This window comes from Colius striatus, chromosome 1 (assembly GCF_028858725.1).
Source record: "Colius striatus isolate bColStr4 chromosome 1, bColStr4.1.hap1, whole genome shotgun sequence".
Classification (NCBI taxonomy): domain Eukaryota; kingdom Metazoa; phylum Chordata; class Aves; order Coliiformes; family Coliidae; genus Colius; species Colius striatus.
The window spans coordinates 55,084,555-55,109,121 of NC_084759.1; the positions used below are offsets into that span (position 1 = coordinate 55,084,555).

Genomic DNA, 24,567 nt, shown 5'->3' on the forward strand with positions numbered 1-24,567 from the left:
GAATGGTTTCAAAGAGACTTGACAGATTACAGATTGTCATCTCTAATACATTCTGGAGAAATCTGATCTAGCCTAATAATAAGGAGAATACAGTTACATCAAGGAAAATAATGATGTGGTGTATTCTCCTCCTACTAATAGAATGAGACATCCCTCACAGAAAGTTCGTAGGAGTTGTCTGTAGTAGGGGAAAAAAGTCTGAAATAAACATGATACATAAAATTCTTTGCCTCTTCTTTATTTCTTCTAAAGGTGAAAGGATTTTCGACTGTTGTGTGGGATTTTAAAAAATAAATATTGATGAATCACTGGCTAGTAAAATGAGGAAAAAAACCACAAAGGAACACTTCTAAAAACCTTCAGTGAACACATTTTCTTGTTACTGTTTCAACCAACTTCAAATGTTATATAGATATATTTCACAAACTGGAAGTGTGTAGAACTGCATCAGAGCACCAAGCAGGAGAATTGACTTTGGAGTGCCATAATTTTTTTAATATATTGTGTTGCTAATTGTTTTCAGCACTCAGGTACTGATCAAAATGTAAGCATCTGCTAAGGAAGACAAAGGTAAAAACCAACATGGTAAATATGTTCTGTAGTTCAGGGTGGATACAAGAGTTTCAAAGCTAATCAGATTCAAGCAAACCTGTGGCATCTACAGCTGATAACATATATCCAAAACAGGGTTTGAACTCCCTCTTTCTTGGACACTACTGCCATTGCTGCTGCTGCAAAGGCTGGTAACGGTTATATGAAAGCAGAGTGGGAGAAAGTATGGACAGAGGAATTCAGAGGGAGATATTCACGTTTGATATTGAATTAATGACTGGTACATTGTTCTCTGTTACATAGGCATACTTGTAAATGAGCAAACCTTAAAAGAGATAAAAAAGAAGATACTTATACGGCTTACTTAATGTAACTAAAACTTGTGTTGAAGTATAGCTTAGTTTTTCTATCTAACCAGAAAAAGTTTTAGGACTACTTATTTTTATCCCTTCCCATTCTATTCTCTTTTAGAAAAGCCTTGCCTGGCTTCTAATGGATTTGTGCAAAAACTCCATTTGCATATGAAGCAGTGTGAAAAATATCTTATAGTCCTACTGTTTACCCTTGTTTCAGAAATGGACAAGATGTACAAGTATTCATTTTGGTATATTATACTAGACAGAACTTGCAATTAAATAAAAGATTTACTAGGAGAATTGTAATTGGATATGTTTTTTTATTTGTTGTTGTGAAATAAATTTACTTAGTACTTAAAGTGTGCATGGGTTGAATATGTCTGCAAAATTTCCTCATATTACAATTATTTGTAAATTGGTTTAGGATATATCCAAGAGGGATTAGTCAAATTAGGGAAAATAATGCAGCTCTCTTAAAACCTACATCAGTCAGAGCAGATACAAAAATTTTCCTGTCTTGTCTTGCCTACCTAATAGTTAGAGACAGGAAATGACATTCTCCTGAGTAGCAGATAGATATTCTAGGAAATCATGTTTACATGTAAACAATTTTACTCTAACTGAATGAAATGCTATGTTTATTTCATAAACTAAAAATGACATGAATTGACAGTCTTGCTGGGAGGATTTAACATCACACAACAGCAGCGTCCTCCAGCAGCTCTATAAGGCTTGGAGTGACTGTCAATTTGCAGTGCCTCATATTGGCAACTGGATGCCTTCTTTTAACATCTGAAGTGCTGGTTTTCTTTCAGAGGTGTTTGTAGCATTAAAGTGATTCTCTTCCTTTAAAGAGAGAATAGCTTTCAAGACTTGACATAGAAACAAAAAAGTCTTCTATATGAAAATTTCTATATTCACACATCTCATTAGCACCTTTACTGTGGCTCTAGCAAGTAAAATATTATATGAAAGAACTTCATCTTCTCATAAGTATCTACCTGAATCAGAGAACATATGATCAATATGTTCACAACCTGTCAGAGGTACACCATGAAAGCAAGGAACAGATTCACAGAGTCATAGAATTATTTGGATTGGAAAGGACCTTAAAGATTACCTAGTTCCAACCCCCCTGCCATGGGCAGGGACACCTTCTGCTAAACCAGGTTTATCAAAGCTCCATCCAACCTGGCCTTGAGCACTTCCAATGATGAGACATCTACATCCTCTCTGGCCAACCTGTTTCAGTGTCTCACAACCCTCACAGTACAGAATTTCCTTCTAACGTCTAGTCCAAATCTACTCTCTAAACAAAAGAAAGCCTTTATGACTCTTCAAGGGAAACAAGTAACTAATGTAAAGAAAAGTTATTCCTGTGAAATTAATCAGTTGTATTTTGGGAAGTACTCTGATAATTTGTAGTGTGCTTGCTTCCTCCCATTTTCTCTTTATGAATTGATAAATGCATGTTTTAGAAATGTAATATAAGCCAATCTTAAAATGCTAGTATGGTTAGAAAGATATATAAAATCAGTGTTGCTATGGTTTTCAAGAAGAACCTGCATAGACAAGTGGATATCAGAACAATGCTTTGGGGTCTTGTGTCCAGTGAATGATGATTATGGAAAAAATTGTGAAAACAGATTTAACAGGCGGTCAGAGCTCATGAAAAATAAATATTCAGTTTTGTGGCAAGGAATGTTTTTACTGATGCATAAGCTTTTCTCATCCAGCACAAGGAACATTTTGTTTGCCAGAATAACACTGCTTTATGCAAAGACCATTAGGCTTATGACGAAATGAGCTGGGCAATTAGCTTGCTTTTTCTTGGTCCGTATATGTTAGCACTCATACAGAGGAAGCAGATAATTTGGATGGTTTTCCAGGTTAAATTCTCAGGAGAGAATATTTTATCTGTCATATCTTTTAGAGGAAACTTCCCAGAAAATCTCCTGTGGAGTTCAATTACTTTTCCTCACTTCAACAATTTATGATGCTATGTTCAGATGTGGTCAGGAAGAGTCGAGTTAGCTAATGAGATACCAAAACCCCTATTGTAATAAGAATAGATTAAGTCCAGTATTTTTTTATTTTCACATCACTATTTAGTAGAAGGCACTGTTGAAAACTCAGAAATGGTGTTTCATTGCTTGTCTCTCATGGATTATGTTGATTGCAAATAGATAAAATATATTATTGATGTATTACTTAGAGAGTAAGCTGCAACTGCAACAGATAAAAAACATAAAGGTAAATGAAATATTGCCTTATCATGAGCCCACTTTTTCAGACTGTTGTAAAATATATATTTGTAACCTCTATTCCACCCTTTTGTATGAGGAAAGTGTTCCAAGTGGCAAAATATCACATAAGAAAAAAAACTTAAAAGAACATATGGCTCCAATGGAATGATAACTCAGTGCTATTTCACAGAAAGCGTAGATTTAGTCAATTGATTGTATTTGTTGCCAGTCTGGTTATTTAATGAATCCACAACTTTGATAAAGTTAATCTAATCATTAGGTTTTAATACCTATCATCAGTATAGGGACTAATATTTAATTTTATTCACTATAAAGGTCATGGACAGTGTAATTGTGGAAGATGTGACTGTAAAGAGGGATGGACTGGGAAGAAGTGTGAACATCCAAGTTCTTGCCCATTGTCAGTTGAGGAAAGTGCCAAAAAATGCCAAGGAAATTCTAATTTGCCTTGCTCTGGAAGAGGTAAGCTCATCTGTGAAAGTATTTTCATGCTTTAAAAAATGTTATTTACATTAAAATAATTTTTTACAGATGACCAGCATTACTAGTACTGAAAAATGTGGACTTGGCTTACCCTGCATGTGTCTTGAGAAGGGAGGGGAATAATACCAAGGTCATCCATTTGTCCTGCCATCCACTGCTTTAAATTTTATTTTACATTTCTCAATATTTGTTTTCAAGGATGCTTTGAAGATTACTGTAGTTAATTCTTTACTAAATATGCATTAAAAATGTGATCCTACTCTATTAATTCCTTGACAAAACCAGCATGAGATTTGCAGCCTGTGTAGAGGGTTGTGGTGCCGTTGTGGTAAGAGCTGTTCAGATTTACAGTGCCTAAGAACCTGCCCTACTGAGTGCAGGACTGACTTCTAAAATGCAGTTGTTGTTCACTGCAGTTTGCTATTTAGTCACTGGTTTTCATTTGAAATATTAATTTATGACACTCTAGACTTTTCAACAGCTTTGAATAAAAAAATATACTAAGTCGGTACTTAGTACACACATTGCAAGGCAGAAGGAAGCTTAAGGGAAAGATTTGCTAATTTTTCTTCTATTACTGTGTGAAGTGTGGTTTTCTGCAGAGAAAAGTAAATATGAGATGGACTTTTGCTAGAACTGGTAACTGAAGTTGTTATGAATTCTGCTCACTTAATTGTTTGCTGGGAAAGGTCTAAAGCTACTCTTGAATTATTCCATTGACCCTAAATGTCATTTAATTTGCAATTTCTTCTTTCAACAATACTATCTAACACAGTAAAAAATTGTAGGCAACCAAGTTAGCACTGTGATAATTGTGTTTTTCTCCCCCTGTAAATGTGCAGCATAACTCAGTAAGCACAATGTTACCTGCATCTTAATAGAACTATGTATTAACAGATTGTTACTTGCTTTTTTCTTAATTAAGCTACAGTTTTCCGGTGAGTTACATCTCTCTTCCCTTGATAGAAATCTTCAAAGGAATTTTTGGCTGTAAGTTAGGTGAAACATAGGTATCTGCAGAGAATTACCTGCATTCTATTAATGGTTGCAAGGATGATAACTAAATGAAAAGACTGTTGACATTTGTTTTATTATATTGGTTTTGGTTGTAATACTGGTTCACTCTTTTGCTATTCTCCTCTTATTTTTTTCACTAGGAATTCTGTATGTTGAGCATTTTGAGTCAGTTCTATGGTACAATTGCATTGTGCATTTGGAGTAAAATAAGAGAGGAAAGAAAGGCAGACATAAAACCAGGTTTAATTTGAATAGAAATGTTTGTTCTGTTTATATTTTAGATTTTGAAGAGTTTAAGAATAGCTAGTGAGAAATCTTTGAAGTATAACAAGTTCAAGGTTTTAATATAAATGGTAATAACTCGATCTTCTTTTCTTAAAAAAAAATGCTGTCAGTGTTCTCTCGAGGTTCTAGTAGTGAAATAATTCCCTTTCAGATGAATTAATTTGACCGAGACATCTGTTGATCAAAATTTTCAAATAAGTATAAGCAATATCTATTGGAACAAATGGCTTAATTGATAGTGGCTTTCACAAACTTCCTTTGACTTCCAAACGATGAGAGATCATCAAATGTGAGGAATGCAAATGGTGCAGATGTGGATCTAGGACATAGTAGGATTGACGGCTGCTATAGTGAAAGAACAAAAGATTTTTTTATTCCATACTTGAAAAAAAATTCCCATAAAAACTATTTTTTTAACAGGGAATGTGGTATCTTGCTTTAGTTCTATGAACAAATTTGTTTCAGAAGTTGAGAGAGAAAGGAGATTCTAATCTAACTATCTGTAATTTACTGACTAGTATATTTTTTTACACTGATCTCCCTGGATTTCACAGAATCACAATATCTTAACGATTAGACCTTGAAAGATTATCTAAGCCAACCTCCCTGCCAGAGCAGAACCACCTAGAGTAGATGACACAGGAACTTGTCCAGATGGGTTTGGAATGTCTCCAGAGAAGGAGACTCCACAACCCATCTGGGCAGCCCATTCCAGTGCTCCATCACCTTTACAGGGAAGAAGTTTTTCCTTATGTTTCTTTGGAACCTCTTATGTTCCAGTTTGTACCCTTTACTCTTTGTCTTATCATTGGACGTCTTCAGGAACAGTCTGGCTCCATCCTCCTGACACCTACCCTTTCTTTCATCGTATTTTGGATATAATAAAAATATGAAACTGTTCCTGTACAGCTGAAGAGATATAGGCATTTAGTTCCTATGAGAATTATAATTGGATTTGAACACTTACATTCTTTGGTCCCATTTGAAAATCCTACTGCTAGTCATGGTAGCTTGTCATGGGCAGAAGTATTATACAAGCAAATTGAACAACCCAAAGATTTCCAGTCAAACACAATCTGTTTCAAGTCTTTTGTGATGGGAAAGGCCATGGACTTGTTATATCAGCCCCAATTTTTCCATCTATAGAGAGGATTGTGTGACAAGGAAGTCATCGTTCCAAAGGAAATGGTAGTGTTACCTTTTCCATTAGAATGTTATTATTTGTTACCTCTTTGTAATATTTTCTACTGACAAGGACAAGAAGTTCTTGTACAGGTCAGTAACCCACTGAGCTGATGAAGAAGTTGAGTACTTCACTCACAAAATTGCGTCATGTTTGCACAATAATTGTGGCAAAGTGATACTCTTAAAACTACAGTCAGTGTGAATGTCCCATCTTACACTTTTTTTTAAGAATTCAATGACCATAATGTTCATAATATTTATATATATGTATATATATAAATGTACACATTTTTTTGCTACACTTAAGACAAATTATGTTCCTGTGTAGGGAGAAATAGAAAAAGCATCAGTAATGCTAACAAAGAGAATTAAATGCCACTCAGATTTCCCTAATTCCCTTAACTATGAGTCATGTACCTTCAGCATGAGAAAAAAAAAATATACATAGGAATAAACATAATGGTGAAAGAAAGCTTTTTTTTTGACATAAAGTGTTTAATATACCAGTGGTACATAAAAGTTGTATTAAAAAAATTAGAAAAGTGAGAGGATGTTATGAAGAACATGATGTAATTAGATAATCACTAACTGGAAAATGCTGTAGACTGCCATTTCTCAATCTGCACTTAGCTCTCCTTGGAAGAGATGAAGCAACGAACTTTTATTCCTAGAATTCTTTTCCTGATTTTCCCCAGTCACTCATAGGAAAAACAAGCTCTTTCATGGACTCTGGTCAGCATGTGTGTAGAGCAAATATGTTGCCAAAAAGATTTTTCTCTGTGGTCTTGTATTTCTTATCTGCTTCAGTAGGTGCAGGAGAGAGGTTTTATATTGACATGCTGAGCAGTACGTGAGAATGTTTACATTCTCATATGATGTTTTAAAGGTAGAGGAAATAGAAATCCTCTCATTTGCATAAATCAGGCTGTGTTTACCTTCAGTAGTTCCTGTTACATATAATGGGAGAGAAGGATCAGATTAAAGTTTTGAGGATTAAAGTACACTGTCACGAGGTACTGTCCAAAAGTTACTTTCCCTACAAAACCATGTTGAAGACGAGGATTGATTCTAACCACTGTCATTCATATAAAGTGAATTATTCCTTCTATAATTTTTTTCCTGAGAGTGTATCTTTTACTTGCCTCGTGATTTTTCACTATAATTGTTATACTTTCACAGTGAAAATCTGCTTCTTTTAAGAACACACTGTACAAGACCAATGTCAGAGACAGAGGAAAAGACACACCAAAAAATCCTTTTGGTGAGAAATAAGGAACATGTTGTCAGGATTAAAGGGCAAGACAAACCACTTTTCTCTTTAAAATGCACATCACTCATACGTTTCTCCTTATGTCAAAAAGCAAATTTTAAAATAGTTGCAAGAAAAATCCTTCAGGAAGGGGACTGAAAATAAAGAGTAAGTTTTGAGAATAATAGATTAAAGCTTTTTTAAAAAATAATCATGTTCTCATCATTTAAGTGAAGGCAGCCACAATATGGAAGTGACTCGAAGACAAATAAATGACAAATCTTCTTGTTGGTAGTGTCTTTTACCATTTAAATTCCTTTTGTATAATTGCTTTTATTTATTTGTCATATGAAGAGAATGAAACTGTTTATCTGTGAAATTCCTCCTTACACTTGTGCTCTAGCAGTAGCTATCTGAAACATGGGGTTTTTTTTTGTTTCTATGCTGTAAAAAATTGTGTTGTTTCTGCAAACTCTCCTAAGCCCCATTTTCAAAATATTAAATTAGTGAATTGTTATATGACACTTTGAAAGTTTACTGACATAGTTACTTAACTGTAAATGCTGTTTTGTCTCTATTTGAAATTACTAGATGTTGACCGACTTAGTGGAAGAGCAACAGTGCTCAATGCATTATTAAAGATTCCTGTGGTGAACTGAGACAGTGAATGAATCCCTTGTGTTCAGTGCTGGATTCTGTAATGCATATTGCTAGTCTGCACGATATTGTCTCCTGGAGTTTGGAAACAAAGGTTAGGGAATTGTTCAAGGCCAGGTTGAATGGTGTTTTAAGCAATGTGGTCTAGTAGAAGATGTCCCTGCCCATTGCAGATGGGGAGGGAATTAGATCACCATTAAGGTCTCTTCCAACCCATAATCAGATTCTCTGATTCTATGATAATTGTCAATGGGAACCCAAAGAACAGGCTGCACTATAGTATAATATACACTTTATGCTGTTCTGAAACACAGCTCATCAAAGCCTTGGCTGATACATTCCTGTTGATACAACACATCATAATATGCAGAAGGAAAGAAAATACACAAGGAATAAATCGTATTTGTGTACTGGCAAGAGTGGATGGAAACTAGATAAAAGATATGTGCTAAATAGGTGCCCAAAAGCAGGTGGAACGATGCAGTTCTGATCTTTGAGAAGTCTTAAATGGCTGGTCATAAATATGACATAAAATACCCATCAATTTCTGGGTTTAGGTCATCAACCTACTGTAGGTTCATATAAACCTTTGAATGACATTATTTGGTACATCTTCAAGATTTTAAAATCGATACAAACTGTAACATAGTAATGCCAATCTAATCATCTCTTCAACAGGCATCTACAGGAAGGTATGATGCCTTAATTGTGCAGAAGGGCTGCTGGTGGCACATGCCAGTTCATGAGAACTAATTCTGTGATATTACTGACAGAGCCTTATTTACTATAGCTTTATGCCCTCACAGTTCTGCTTCTTTTGTTCTAAGTGCAGTGATTAATTAAAGACTTTGGGGTCTTCATCTAGTGTGATGTTGCCAAAACTGATTAATGAAAAAAAATCTCATTTCTGTTAGTTACCTACAGAAAAAAACCCTTTGTTTCTGAAGCCTATTGCTTGTTGACTTAGTAAAGGAAGATTGTAGTAGAAGTTGCCGCTTGAATAATTCATTATACTTTATATATGACAAGATGGGGTTAGAGCAAAAAAGTGTAAACAATCCTGAAGTAAAAACTAGGTTACTATCCCTGCTACCAGCTCCTTATTGTAGCTTCTTATTATGCAAATTGAACTGTTTAATTGAAGTGTAAATTACTCTAATGTACATCATCTCTGAATTTGGCCTGCTGTTTTCATTCATTTTGCATGACCCTTGCATTCTGAAGGAGGTCTTAATTAAAGCACTATAGTAGACAGACTGGCAGCAAGTAATGATATTAGCTGGTGGAACAAGAACAGAACATAAATGCAAGTCATGCATTACATTTCCAGCTTTCACCTCATCATCTGTAAGACTGAGTTCCCTTACACTTCTGTGTGCTTCAAGCAGAGTGGCACTCTTACTATACTAGCACTTTAATGCAGACTGAGATGGCATAATGGTATTTATTGTATAATATGGTAAATGCTTGTATACTGAACTGTCACTCTGAACACCACTTGTAGTCTGTTGAAGTCTAAAACATAAATAGTTGCATCACAATCCTCCTAGATGTCTTATCAGTAGTTTAGATCACTGATTTTAAACTATTTCTCTGATTCAGGCTCTATAGGAACCCATTTTCCAGTTAATTGAAGCAGGGTCCTCTGGAAGCTGTCATTTGTTAGGAAAGTCAGTTTGGAACTGCTGAGAAAATGGCATCTTTTTCCACTTCTAGTTTGGTTTCTTTGGTTTGGTTTTGTTTTGGTTGTTTTTTTAAAAATGTATTTTTATATATTTGTTATTAGCAGAAAGTGTTCAAGAGTTCAGTGCTTCAGTATTTCTATGCAGAGAAGTCTACTTGTCAGTGACCCACCGACAGCACCCCTGGCTACCGTTTTTGTCTTTTAATATTGTCTTTTTGAGGAGACAGCAAATAGGAACCAAGGAAGGCCTGTAAATCAAAAGAACATTGCATTTCTGCAGTGAACATATCCTTGCAGTGTTCATAACTGGGTAAAAATAGTTCAGGAAGTACTTTGCTTTTGCATAAGTGTTTTTTATGTCTTGTGGTAGAAGCAGGGTGTGTCAGAAGTTGTCTGTTTCTGAGATGTAGGTGATACTGTAAAAGTGAAGTAGTTCACAAAGATTTCTGTAAGAGAATTTGTTAATGTTTTGAAGCTTCACGCTTGTTTTCAGAGTGAGATGTTTGAGAAGAGAAAAAGAACTGGAGAAAAGTATCGGATCTGTTTTATCTTGATATTTAGAAACTAAAAATGTGGGATCACAGCCTGGTATAACAAAGGATTTTTTAAACTATGACATCTGTGGCTGGCAGAGGAGCAGCTGTGGATGCCACCTCGTAATGAAAATAACTTGCCATGCTCTTTTTCAGTATAGCATCTCTAAATTCAAATTTTTTCATTTTCTCGCCAGTAAGAAGGACAGTGCAGGACAAAACAAATTCTGATGTTTAAATGGATAAGCAAGAGGCAGGCACAGTTATTTGCCATGCCTACCTGATATGATCTTGGAAGATGTGTCAAAGCATGTAGAAAGCTGAGAGGTTAGGCAGACAGCATGGCTTCAATGGACAAGGGAAGAGCTATGGATGTCATCTACTTAGACCTCTGTAAGGCTTTTGATATGGCCTCCTCAACATTCTTGAGACTAAACCAGCAAGAGATGGGTTTGATAGATGGACTGTTAGATGGAAGAGGAACTGGCTGGATGGCCATGTCCAAAGAGTTATAGTCAATAGCTCAATGTCCAAGTGGTGTCCTTCAAGGATCTGTACTGGGGCCAATACTATTTAATATCTTTGTCAGAAAGTTTGTAGATGACACTAAGCTGAGTGGTGCATTTGATAATGCTTAAGGGAAGAGAAGCCATCCAGAGTGACCTTGACATGCTTGAGGAGCAGGTCCATGTGAACCTCTGAAGTTCAACAAGGCTAAGTGCAAAGACCTGCACCAGGGTTGGGGAAATCCCCAACATTAGTACAGACATGAGCAACTCGGTGGAGAAGGACTGATGGATGAAAAATTAGACATCTTCATCCTTGGAGATTTTGGGTCACAGCCCTGAGCAACCTGCTACAACAGGACTGCTCTGGATAAGGCTACAGGCTGGTTGATGTCTGGAAGCCCTTCCAGCATACATGATTCCATGAGTCTGATCTAACTTGTGTACAAGTCATCTTGTAGTCAATTAGCTTTGGTTTCTTGTGTAATCTTGAAGAGTTTGGGCATCACTCGTGTAATTGTCTGTTCTGTGGAATGTGGTATTTCTAAGTACATGTTTGTGCTTTTTTAAAACTTATATACTTCAGACAGTAGAAACAATTCCATAGAGTAGCTGAAACACACAGTGTGGCCATAGATCACATACAGCTGCAAAATTTGAAAAGCAATCAATTGGCTTTGTCATACGTCAGTCTTTTTCATCATATTAATGGCTATTAAATCATAGCATGTAGCTTCATCTATCAGGAAATAACAGCAAAATAAATGATCCATGCACAGATTAGCGCCAGAATTTTGAAACCTGACATATGTGTTATAGTTTGTTTCTGCGTCCTTTCTACTTACTACTTGGAAAAGTAAAGGCTTGTGTTTCCTTGCTTTTTTCAGTCATTTATCTCAGCTTGAGTTTTTCTCTCTGAGATCTCCAGAAAAAAAGAATCACTGTGTAAATGCTTTATTGGCAGCTGTTACGAGATGAGACTCTAGGTTGTGCATCCACAGGTGAAAAGGGAGATAATACAATTTTTGCACTCAGCGGGCCAGTCTGCACAAGCCCACTAGCCAGCCAGCTTATGTGGTTCTGTGTCTAATGAGCCATATGCCTTTTGGAGTGTATTTAGAGGCATGAGTTTAGATAGGGTTAATCTGATGGATAAGAATGGATAGGTTAAAAAAGGCACAACTCTCTAAAACATTGAACTTACTCTTTCCAGAGCTCTTTTGAGAGCTTTCCACAGCTCTGTGTTTTTCTGATGGCTATATGCATTAACCACATGAAAGGACCCTCTTAGTCTCTCTGTCACTTCTGAAATGTTACCATCTCTAGGCACATTGCAAATATCCCTTTACATGTGATGTGGTCTCCCTTGTTCCCTTCATTATAATTATTCCTTCATCAGACAAAGAAGATCTTTCATCTGTGAAAGACATCTGCAAAAGAACTTGAAGGCCAGAGCTGCCGTCTCTCTGACAATTAGTTGTCTTCTGTACACAGTCTCTCCAGTATCCATCTTGCTTAATTGTTCTTAGCCCTTATCTTCCCATTTTCAATTGGTGGGAGTCTCTCTATTTTCTCAATTGCAATATTCAGTGATGGTCAGTGTGCCTTTTGACATAGTTGACCTTTTTTTAAGGCACATCTGTTTTTAAAATTGTTTGAGCTTGGTTTTTTTGTTTAGCAGAGAAGGGAACACAATATAGAAGGAAAACCAAAACCAAGGAAATCACAGTGTATTTGCCTTGTGTACATATAATATAAAAATATCTCACCATGGAAATTGTTATGAAGAAAAAGAGTATGTAAGAAATAATAGTTTTTCCACAGTGTTATGTATGAATTTTGGTTAAACTTTAAATAGTGCTTGTTTTCTTTACATTCCAGTGGGATGTATGTCTGTACATGATGTGTATAACTTACAAGAATTCACCATATATTAATAAGATGTAATAAATCACAGTGTTAAGTATCAGGCCAACTTATGTTGTCTACAAATGAAAGAACATGGTTAGTATTCAAAAAGTTCAGGCAAAGATTTTGCATAAGTGGATACTTGCAAGTGCTATACTTTGCAGCAGACTGTCAATGCTGGAACATTTCCCTGTAGTGGATTGCTATAATTATCGGAATTGCCGTTACCTAATCAAAGAATGGCCTGACTCTCCTCTGAATATTTTTTCTACTCTATATCTTTCATTTGATTGGATAGTGAGATGCATGTAGACCTGCAACACATCAACACCTTTGATACATATTATGTGCTGGTAGAGTCTAGAAAGGGAATGTATTGTTGACAATACTAGATGGAGAAACTGCATATACTTAATCAGTAAATCTTGACAGTTAGAGGTTTGCAGTAGAATTTCTTCAGTTTCTACTGAAGGATCATACAGAATGGTAGGTAGAATGGTTATGGGTTTGGAAGGGACCTCTAAAGATCATATAGTCCAACTCTCCTACTCAGAAAGGTCCACCTAGATCAGGTCATGTAGGAATACATCCAGATGGGTTTTGAAAATCTCCGGAGAATGAGACTCCACATCCTCCCTGGGCAGCCTGTGCCAGGGCCCCCTCATTCTCATAGTAAAATAATTTTTCCTTAAGTGGAACTTTTTGTGTTCCAACTTTTGTCCATTGTCCCCAGTCCTATCACTGGGCACTACAGAAAAAAGTGTTACCCCGTTCCTTTGACATACACTTTTGAAATTCTTGTAAGTATTGATGAGATTCCCCTTCAGCCTCCTCTTCTCCAGGCTGAATAGTTCCAGATCCTGCTGCCTTTCTTCATAAGAAAGGTGATCCAGTCCCCTGATCATCTTGGTGGCCCTGTGCTGGACTCTTTCCAGAAGTTCTCTGTCTCTCTTGAGCTGAGGAACCCAGAACTGGACACAGGACTCCAGAAGCTTCACCAGGGCAGAGTAGATGGGGAGAAGAACCTCCCTTGACCTGCTGGCCACACTCTTCTTGATGCATCCCAGGATGCCGTTGGCCTTCTTGGCCACGAGGGCACATTGCTGGCTCATGGTTAGTTTATTATCAACCAGGACTCCCAGGTCTCTCTCTGCAGAGCTGTTCTCCAGCAGGACATCCCCAGCCTGTATTCTTGCATGGGGTTGTTCTTCCTGAGATTCAGGACTCTGAACTTGCTCTTGTAGATTAAATAAACATTAGGATGCCTAAAAAAAATTAAATATACTTGCTATTTTGATATACCAAAATAATTTATAAGGAGGTAGATAGCTATTTGTTCCAGTCAGAGAACCAAGTGAAATTAATAATAATTTTAAAAGTAGATTAGATTTTTGCTGCTTCAAGTTGTCATTCTATTTTGTTTCATTTCAAATATTATGTCTGACCTGACATCAGGGTTTCTCAATGTCTCAAATACTTACAGAGATACGGGAATGATTCACACTGTTGAAAACATTACTCATAGAAATGTGTAAGGCTAATTGTATGAAGTAATGTTTATGCAATGCATAGAACATGAAAGATAAATGCAGGTTCATTTTACATTTGAGGAACCTTAGCAGCTATTTTAAATGAGAATACCTTTTAAGTACCTTTTAATCGTAACTTTGGTATATCAAGTATTTTTATTTTGATCACAATAACAGGAGACATTCCAAAAGAATCTCTGCTGGGGAAAAAAAGAAGCATTGGGGTGTGTGTATATGTTTATGTGTGAGAGCTGATTATATTTCATGCCTTATTAACTGGGACAAACACCTGATATAAAGTCATGAAGTTGTACACTGCAACAAAAAGTGAAATGAAAGCCTATATTGGCCAAAAGTTTTATTTATCGTCATAATAAGCGCATGTACATTTGAAACATTACTGCATGAGTCAATTTGCATTTGGAAATGCAGAAATGCCTGGAGTATGCACAACAGAGCATTTTTGTTTACCTGTAGAGCTGCCTACAGGGAGGAAAAAAACAGTCAAATTAATACTTTATACGCTAGCTAGTAGAGTATTCTGGGTTAGGATTATCTCATTAATTTATCTAGACATCAAGATACTTCAGCCTTTCTTTTCAGTGGAATGACTGCACCTCTAAATCAGAAGTAATTTTCCCATTTCTTCTATTTTTCTGTGTTAATATAAGATGAATTGTCAACATTCATATATTTCCCTACTGTCCTTAAAAAGAATGCCAGGCTGACCTTTAGATGCTTGTACTTGATTTCCATGAAACCAATCAGTTTATGAAATTATTTACCACAACTATAATGTTTTATTTCAGTATAAACAAAATGAAGTTTGAGTGGGCTGGAGCCAAGAACCTCTGCTGTTGATGTGCAGATATGAGGCCTTCTGAACCTTGCTGCCTTTTATGGAGTGTTTTGAGCTGCCAGAACAGTGATATCTAGACTAGTAAATTAAATACTACTGTGGATCATCCCCAGGCACTGCAGCTTGCTTGTCTGTAATGTCAAATTGTTAGAACGATCACTGGCCCACTTCTGCCCCATGCCAGCTAGTATTCTTTCCAAACAATTCCTGCCTATAGTTCAGAAATTAGCGTGAGCTAGTGACTGGTCCCAGTAGGCAGCCTGGATGAGGCCGTCTTCATGAAAGACAGCTTGGTAGTATAGATGCCAGGTCTTCTGTGCCAATTGGCCTCAGTGCCAGGAAACAGTCCCAATCTTATTTAATTGACTAGTAAAGAGACATCTATCAAATACTGTACTGTTGTTATAGTAATGAAGATTGACCTTCTTTCTGCACTGTAGTTGGTCTGGTATCTATGTGCCCACATAAAAGATGAAACAAAGAAGTTTTCAGCATACCTTGCCAAGAACCCCTTGCCTACTCTGAAGCTGTTACCTGCTCTGTGCCTTCTCCAGGACAACAGCTTGTGTAAAATAAATGAATCAGTCCTGTCCCCAAATTGATTTTGTATAGTGTGACAGAAGATGAATAGATTTCCAGGTTGAGTGAACCGTTTGATTTCTTCCTTATTTTGTGCTTCTTTTGAGAAAATTTTTACTTAAAAATACCTTAAAGGCCCTGAAAACTCAAAATAAAGCAATTTTTAAGCTTAAAACTGTTAAGAATTGAAAGTGTTCAGTATTGGTTAATACTATGACAGATAGTCATATTCTGCTTTAGTGAAATGCTGAACTGCTTTTTGCCCGCTTTTGTTTGATCACTAACTGATATATCAGAGATGCAGGTATTTGTAGGAGTCAGAACACTATAAAGATAATTTATTAAGTCTGTGAATCTCATTTTCAAAGTATGTAGGCTCTCCTATCAGGAACAAAAATCCATCCTTTCATAACTATTAAGTTTAAGAAGTTGATACATCTAGAAAATACTGAATTTAAGTCAATATGAGCTTGGTATTTGAACTGAACTTTTATTATATTACTTTTTGAGATTGCTTATGTGTTGTGAAGGTGTACAGTGATCAGTGATTTATAAGGAAAAAAAAGTCTCTTATAAAAACATATAACATTTCACTTTTTTTTTCTGAGGAAACTGAAAAGGAAATGTTGTAAGTTACTGTTAAGTAAGAATACCTTTAAATAGATGTCCTTTAGAAAATTAGTTCTTTAGTGTTTTAAAGGTATATGAAAAACCCGTCGATAAAACTCAGAAATGGTTTTTTTTATGTAAATACTGCTTTTAAAGTATTTTGTTCCCTGTGATTACAGAAACAGTGACATCCTTATTTTGTGTAGAAAACTGAAAAGAGAGAGATTAGAAATTGTTTCTCTACTTTTAAGTGCTTCTAGAGAGATTTGTGTGCTAAGAGAACTGAATACAGACTATGACTATTTTAACTGCAAACAAGGAACTTCTGACCTCTCACTGAGAGTTTTTTCAGTTATAAGTGAAAAATGTGAAGTATAGTCAGCAACTAAGAGCGTAAACACTTTCTGAAATCTTTTTTAGAAGTAAGTCTGAATTTTTATATTAAACCCTGCAAAATAACTCCAAAGTGCTTTTTTTTCCCCTGCAATTCATGTTTGGAGAAAACCAGTGCAAATTTCAATGACAGTTCAAGTCAAGAAAAATTATGCAGAAAACCAGTCTTCAAAGTTAAAAATTCCTAACAAAGTCTTCTTCCAAGTGAAAATCTTTGTCCCAGAAGTTGCAGATCTCTGTCTGAGATAGTGTTTCACAAAGAGGAACTAGAAATTGCTGTAGTACATGATGTCATTTTCATTTTCTGAATACCATTAATGCATTTCATTTACAGGAATTGCTGCAATTTTTCCAAGTAATGGGTCCATGGGTTCAAATGCTCTGCCCTTTCTTTGCCATCTTCATTTGTCCAGTACTCAAAATTCTTTCAGCAGACAGCTTTGTCAGTTCTATTAGGAAAAATATTCCAAGGCACACTTGAAGTCTGATATTTGTCTTTGTCTGTGTTCTCTTTATTTTGTCATTTAAGTCACTCTTCTGCAAGCCAATAAGGCAAGATATGACCCAAAAGACTAAGTACTTCTGATTAAATCATAATTTCTATGAAATTTACAGGCATTTTAGCTCTCAAGTTCTCAAATTGAAAGCTTAGTGTTGGGCAAAACCAAACAAAACAACTATCTTACAATTATAGAGGTTTTCAGAAAGACAAATAAATACCAAATCCAAGAAATTGTTATCATAAAAAATACTAACACTTCCTGAATCTGCTCATTCTGAAAAATGGAGGCAGAGAAGGGAAGAACAATGAAATACTAAACACTAATGGATTTATTTTAAACTTTGATTTTTTTTTTTTAGTAGTTTGGTTTTTGTTGAGTTCTTTTTCTGGTTTTTTGGTTTTTATTTTTTTCCTCTCAGAGATCATAGATGTGATTTTAAAGCTCAAGTATCTGAAGATAGATCATTCCTAGTGTTTTATAGAGTGCAATATGTAAACCTTTTCTTTTGCATATTTTTACTATAATGAATAATTACTACCTACTTTACTTGTTTGTTAGAAATACATTGTCATCAAATACCTGTTTCAAAATGACGGAACTTTAACAATGAATACTTTTTTGCAGTTCAGAGAACTGAACGTCTTTGTGTTTAGTAGGGTTCCTTTCTCTAGCAGTTTACTGCTGAATCTTTTAACTGCATCTTCTGCCTCCTTTATGCAGGTCAACTTTGGAACTATTTTTTTTGAGTTAATTTCTACTATTGTTTGCTTGCTGCACATGTCTTTCTTCTCATTGTGAAAGATGTCCATTTTGTAACTGTGCCAGTACTTTGTAGTTTCCTAAGACTGTGGAACATACACACACACAAAAATTTCTTCTAAGTGGGTCATGAACCCAGTCTGTTATTTCCTACTAGGAACTTATTTCCAAAAATAAGGCAATGGTTAAGAATAAACATTGAAGAGAAACCTGTAACACAACACTGTTTCAAATTTAGAAATTTCTCTTCTTCAATGACCTTTAGACTCATTTGCAGTGTGTGAAAGTGGCAACCTTACCACACCTAACTTACAAACAGTGCTACTTATTGTTACTGCCAGTAGATGGCATTCTTTATATTAACTAAATAACTATCATTTTGAAACTTTTTTGTCATTCTTTTTTTTCAGGGGAGAGGTTGATAGACATTTGCTTTTCAGAGTAGTCATGGAAATCACACATACCTGTTATTTCAAAATGTTTTGTCAAAATCCCTTATTTCAATTTAACAAAGCAATCTCACTTTTATCCACAATTAATTTCAGATTCATGTTAATTATGCAATTCAATTGATTGGGTATTTTTTACATTTATTTGATGTGAGGAAGAGGATAGGATTTTTCTTTTATACTTTTGGAAGAAAAAAAAGAATCTTTAATGGAGAGCTTAGAGTTTAATTTTTCTACTTTCCTTCAAAACCACTTCTTTTAGAGATTTTTTTTTTCTGCCCTATTGCATACTGTCTGGGACACCTGCAAACTACAGACACAACTATTTTTTCTGTAGTAGATCTGGAATGACCTGTGTCAGAGTTGGGGAACAACCCAGAAACCAGAGTCCAGATGTAATTTACATCTCACAAATATTCTTTTTTCATATTCCCTTCTTTTGAATGCTTAATCCAAAGCCCACTAAAGTTAACAAGAAGAGGTATATCTGCAACATAAATTTTTGACCTGTTTCAGTGGATAATGTAGTGTTCACAAAGTAAGATACTTTGATGGAAACTAATCAGAAGATTCTTAGTCTATTAGTCATATCGGAATCTATGACCTTTGCAATGATGAATGAGTAACTGAAGTGTAGAAGATATTTGAAGATCCATTGCCTTTCAAAATGTGTCACATATTCCACTGCATAATCCAGATATCGACCCTTGTGGCTTTTGCATGTGCTGAATGTTCATTTCACAGGCACCAACCAGTAGGTAGGAACTGGACACCCATGAGGGTATGTGGTCTAGAAATCTAATGTCGCCAGTTGGGATATTGGAGTACTGTAAACTTGGCTCCATTGACTATCACATGTGAGTTGTGTTCATCGTTCTATGCCTTTACAGTCACTTTTTACCCAGATGTAAGCTTGAGGTGAATGTGAGCAGCAGTCTCTCAGATTCTGGGCAAATGAGCCATCTCTGGTTGGAAGATGTACTGCTAAATGTGAACACTGTTGTAGAGACAGCTATTGGCAATGATGAATATATATTTACTAAGTAATGACTTCATCTCAGCAAAGCTTCATTTCTAAACCTACACTTTGAATGACAGTAATTTTCAGCACTTAATAGTGTACAGTAGTGTCAAACTGAAGAACTAAGCTGGAAGACCATCTCTCCCAGTAGGCCAGCTGACCTGCTTCAATGCTTCACCCCGTCGCATTGAAGAAACAAAGCAGAATCTTACCTCATTACACATTATTGCTTACAGGCAAAAAAAAATCTATTATTCCCAGGATCATCAGTGGTCCTGTATGCAGTAAACTTGTTGCAGTGGTGATTCTTTTCATGATCCTGAAGTTAAGAGGCCCAAGCTGAGAGCCAGTCCATCAGTAATGCTCTGCTATGTAGAGGTTATTCCATTCACTCAGTCTTCATTGGAAATGTCCTTCACAAATACTGCTTACTAGGGTAGATGCTGAGACATGACATTGTCCCAAACACTACCATACCACATAAGAAATTGTATTAATTTTATGTAGTTTGAGAAGCAAAATATTTATCCCTCATTGCACAGACGTTCTGATTTTTATGCAGAATGTATGCTGGAATATGTTAGAAGTGCAGCTCAGTGTCTCTCACCCTTCAGACTTTCATATAGGCTTTAAGTGAATACTAAAAAAAGAGAGAAATTAATAGAAAATAGAATTATCACAAAAACATATGCAGACTTATGTTTTTATGTATGTAATGATATACTGAAATACTATTTGCTTCTTATATGTTAGATTAAATTAGAAGTGCATTTCAATCTCTGTTATGATTAGTAAATTTGATTTAGTGATCCTTAATCCATGACTTTATCAAACAGCACAGGCTAATAATCTGTTTTGTCATTATTGAAATGATAATTAACTTGAGCTGGCATGCAAATGTTATAAATGCTGGATATTTTCATTCAAATTTTTACCTCGAGTTACATTTTTTGGGCTTATAGCCAAATGAGTAATAGCTCTGTTTTATTCATTTCAGCATGTTTTAATACTTAAAAGCTGTTACCATAACCAAGAAGTATGTTGATCTTTTTTTCATTCTTCTGGATATAGGAAGAATGAGGTTGTTAGTCTGAACAGCCTGAACTTTATATTTTGTATTAGCTATCTTTTTATTTCATGCCAGAGATCACAGAATCAAAAAATCTTAAGGATTGGAAGGGACCTTGAAAAATCATCTAGTCCAGTGACCTTTGTTACTGATCCGCTGGCAATTTGAATGCGATGCACCATTGGTTATTATCTAATAGGTATATGTGCAAGAAATAATCAACTCAGAGGCCTCTTGGTCTCATATATATGATGTATTGAATTTCATTATTGGTTTTTTACACTCATCATTCCTAGGTGACTGACTTTTGACTGGAGATATCACAGTAATGTTTTTATGAGCAGATAGGTGAATAATAATTAAATAATAAACACACAATGATCACTTCACAAGAATTTCAAGTAACTAACACCACAAAAAAAGAAAAGGGTAATGACGAATGGAAGTAGATAATAAGAAATGTAAATATGACTTTATCATTTCCTAAGCCTTAATAGTTCTTTGGTAGCAATGGCAACCGAGCAAAAGACAGGAAAAAAAAAAGGTCTGCAGAATCAGAAGAAAGAGCATTATGAATATAAATATAAATGCATTCATTAACATTAATACAGGTTTTCCTGAGGTCTGAAGGGAAGTGCATAAGGATGAGCAGTTGTATCTAAATCAAAGCAAGATGTGTAAGGATCTGTCACTTTTAGAATTATCTAGCATGCCAAACTTCAAACAGTAATTACAATTCCATTCTTGGGTTATCTCAGTCAATATGCTAACAGTAGGTCACAGGAGTTTCAGAGAAAAGTTCTCATTCTTGATGTTGAGCATAGTGAGGCTTATGAGCATCTTGAACAGATCATCAGTCTTATGGGTACGAAGATTGCACTTCTATAAATTTGCAAGTTGTATCACTTTCTATTGAGGTAGGTTATCTTTCAAGGATGATCTAATAAGTAGATAGTCTATAGAAAGAAACAAGTGATCTACTTGAGTTCATTCTCCTGTTTGGCAATTTTTCTTGAGTCTATGTTTAACTTCCAAATTCTTAGTTTTTTTCCTTTATAGCAAACATTTATGAAACTTGAAACTTGGGTTAGGGTCAGCTAAATTTAGCTGCAATGCAAACAGGATGTGCACACGTATCCAGAGGTAACTATTATCAAAACAAAATCTGAGACTAGTTTAGGTGTAAATGAGAATTCACACTAAATGACCATATAGATAATGTTTAGTGATATTGAAATGTATATTGATTGTCATTTTGTCATATGACAAATATTCCTGTGTTTCTGAAGAGCTGTTTCTGAAGAGGTGAATGCAGTTCTCTCTCAATGGGAATGACTCATACCATTACAAATTTGATATGGCATTTTCAGATTTTATTACATCTTACCCATGTGGCTTAGTGTCATACATTGAACTGAGTCAACAAGGTGACATAATCATCTGCATTCATTTAAAAGGATTGCAGAGTAATAGATCCTTTAGATAACAAGTGTGATATCTGCTTAAAAACTTGTAAAAAAGTGATTTATCTCCTCACAGAAGGATGACTTTTTGACAGCTTTCTCTTATGAGCTAGAAAAAGGCAGTCCCTCTTTTCACAACCACAAGTTTTCTTTGGGCATAAACATGCCTAGATTTCCAGTGGTGGACCATCTATCCATAGATAAGGTAGATGATTATATGCACCATACTTTTTAATATTCAGACTTTAAATTTTCTTCTATCTTGCTTGTACTTCTTTAACAATCTATACCTGTGAACTGCTGAGTGAGATTTACTTTCACAGGTGAGAAATTTAACCTTAGTTTCAGAAGCTTAAACATTTGCACACTTAATTGCTACATTATTTTGTTTCTAACCTTAGCATAAAGCTTGGCTTAGTAGTAGAACAGCAGAATTTTTCAGTCTTCTTCCAGAGGCAAATAAATAAGCCAGTCAGGGACCTGATTCCAATTTTTACATGAATTTACTTTATGTCAATGAGGATTGTGTGATGCTAAAGGCAATGCATTCTGTGTATTTCACAGAGAACATGTTATAGATTCTAAACTCCTCTGTCAAAATCCCATATATCTTATGCATAAGGTGCAAAGCAAACTTTGCAAGACTGACATTGCAGCAGGGATAATGCCCTTGAGTTCAACTATTTTCTAAATAGTTTTGCATGTAGGAGGCCATCAGGTGTGGAGGAGTGAAGCTGAACATGTGAAAGAAGTAGGAGACATATAGTTTTAATTTTAGTGTTTTTGGTACCAGGTACCCAAATTAGAAATTGCTATATATGTTTAATAGTAACAAATATTAAATATTTATTTAAAAAACACATTACAATTTATTTCCCTCAAGTCAGGTCTGTTTTGACCACTGAATTTAATTTTGAAAAGACAATTCACAATTCATACAGGCACATACTGAGGTCATTAGTTTCTATTTGATAAAAGAACAAAGCTGTATCTTCAAGAAAGGCCTATGATCCTGATGTGGAAGGTGAACACGCCACTTTATCTCATGGCATTTTGATGATTAAACACTTTAATCACTATAACCATTTGCAAGTTGAAAACCCAATAATTGGTACTCTCTCCTCCAATTCTTACAAGAATCTGAGAAATAAACGAGCATGGATCCTGGGACTGGCACACTTAGAATGAGAAAAAATAGCTCCTTGTTTCCACAAAATCAGAAGTTCATGGTCATGAAATCTCAATTTTTGGGAAAAAGAAGCTTCATTCATACTGTTGTATTTATCTATACACAGGCTACTTTAACAAATTATCAAATAGTAGTTATCCTTACTCAAAATGAAATAAAACCCAAAAATCTTTACCAGAAATTTTGGGTAATGGTAGTGACTCAGGTAGGTAGGAGCAGAAACTACCAAAACTTCACCAAAATTTCTAACTACTAAGTTCTATATAGTATTATTAGCTCATAACTTGATGTTATGTTAGAAGAAATATCTGTGTAGTACAAATAATTGAATCCAAAAATCATCATTCAGGAAATGTAGCCATTGTGTTGTTTTATTTGTATGTTTTAAATAAGGTCAAGTGGTACTGACTTTTGAATTTCTTAGCAATTGGCACTAAATAACTATCAGGATAGAGAAGAATGATAGATAAGAAAAAAATAAGGTAAATATCTCTAACAATTGTAAAAGATGGTGCTATACTAAGAATAAATACATGATCAAGTCAACAAAGGGAACTCTGTTGCTGGTATCTACTACAGGTTGCCTAGTCAAGGGAAGGCTATGCATGAAGCATTCTTACTCCAGCTACAGGAGGTGTCAGACTTGCTGACTGTCATCCTGCTGGGGAACTTCAACCACATTAACATCTGCTGGAAGAGTAGCACAGCAAGCTATAAGCAATTCAGGAGACTGATGGAATGCATTGAGAATAACCTCCCGAGCCAGGAAATAAATAACCCTATCATCTCTGCTGGATGGGTCCAGAATGCTGAGGCTGTTGGTGACCAACACAAATGACCTAATTGGTGACATCAAGATTCGAGGCTGCCCAGGCTGCAGTGATCATACACTGGTGGAGTTCATAGTCCTGAAGGATATTGGTAAGGTGAAGAGTAAGTCAGGACTCTGAATTTTAGGAAAGCACACTTCCAGCTCTTCAAGAAGTTAGTCAAAAGTACCCCGTGGGAATTGCCCTCAGGGTCAAGGATGCAGAACAGAACTGGCAAATCTTTAAAGACCCTTTCCATAAAGCACAAGAGCTCTTGATCCCCAGGTGTAAGAAATCTGGAAAGGAAGGCAAGAGACTGGCTGGTCAAACTAAAGGGCAAAAAGGAAATGCACAGACAGTGGAAGCAGGGATGGGAATCCTGGAAAGGGTAATAGGGATGTTGCCTAGGTGTAAAGGGATGGGGTAAAGAAATTCAAGAGATAGCTGCTGCTGAGCTTGGCAAAGTACATGAAGAATAATAAGAAGGGCTTCTAAAAGTATATCAGCCAGAAAAGGACGGTCAAAGAAAGCATACTTACATTGATAAGGAAGACTAGCAAACAATGGACAAGGAGAAGGCTAAGGTACTTAACAGCCTTTTTGTCTCAGTCTTCACTGGCAATCTCTGTTCCTATACCTCTCTTGTTCATGGAC

At 35.7% G+C, this 24,567-nt stretch overlaps 1 protein-coding gene across 1 annotated transcript in view; it reads left to right on the forward strand.

Annotated features, from left to right (window-relative positions):
* Nucleotides 1–24,567, forward strand: part of ITGBL1 (integrin subunit beta like 1) — a 139,312-nt gene that overhangs the window by 67,831 nt on the left and 46,914 nt on the right. The window contains exon 7 of the mRNA XM_062020548.1: nt 3,491–3,637. Within this exon, the coding sequence (XP_061876532.1) occupies nt 3,491–3,637 (147 nt within the window). The remainder of the gene's footprint in view (nt 1–3,490; nt 3,638–24,567) is intronic.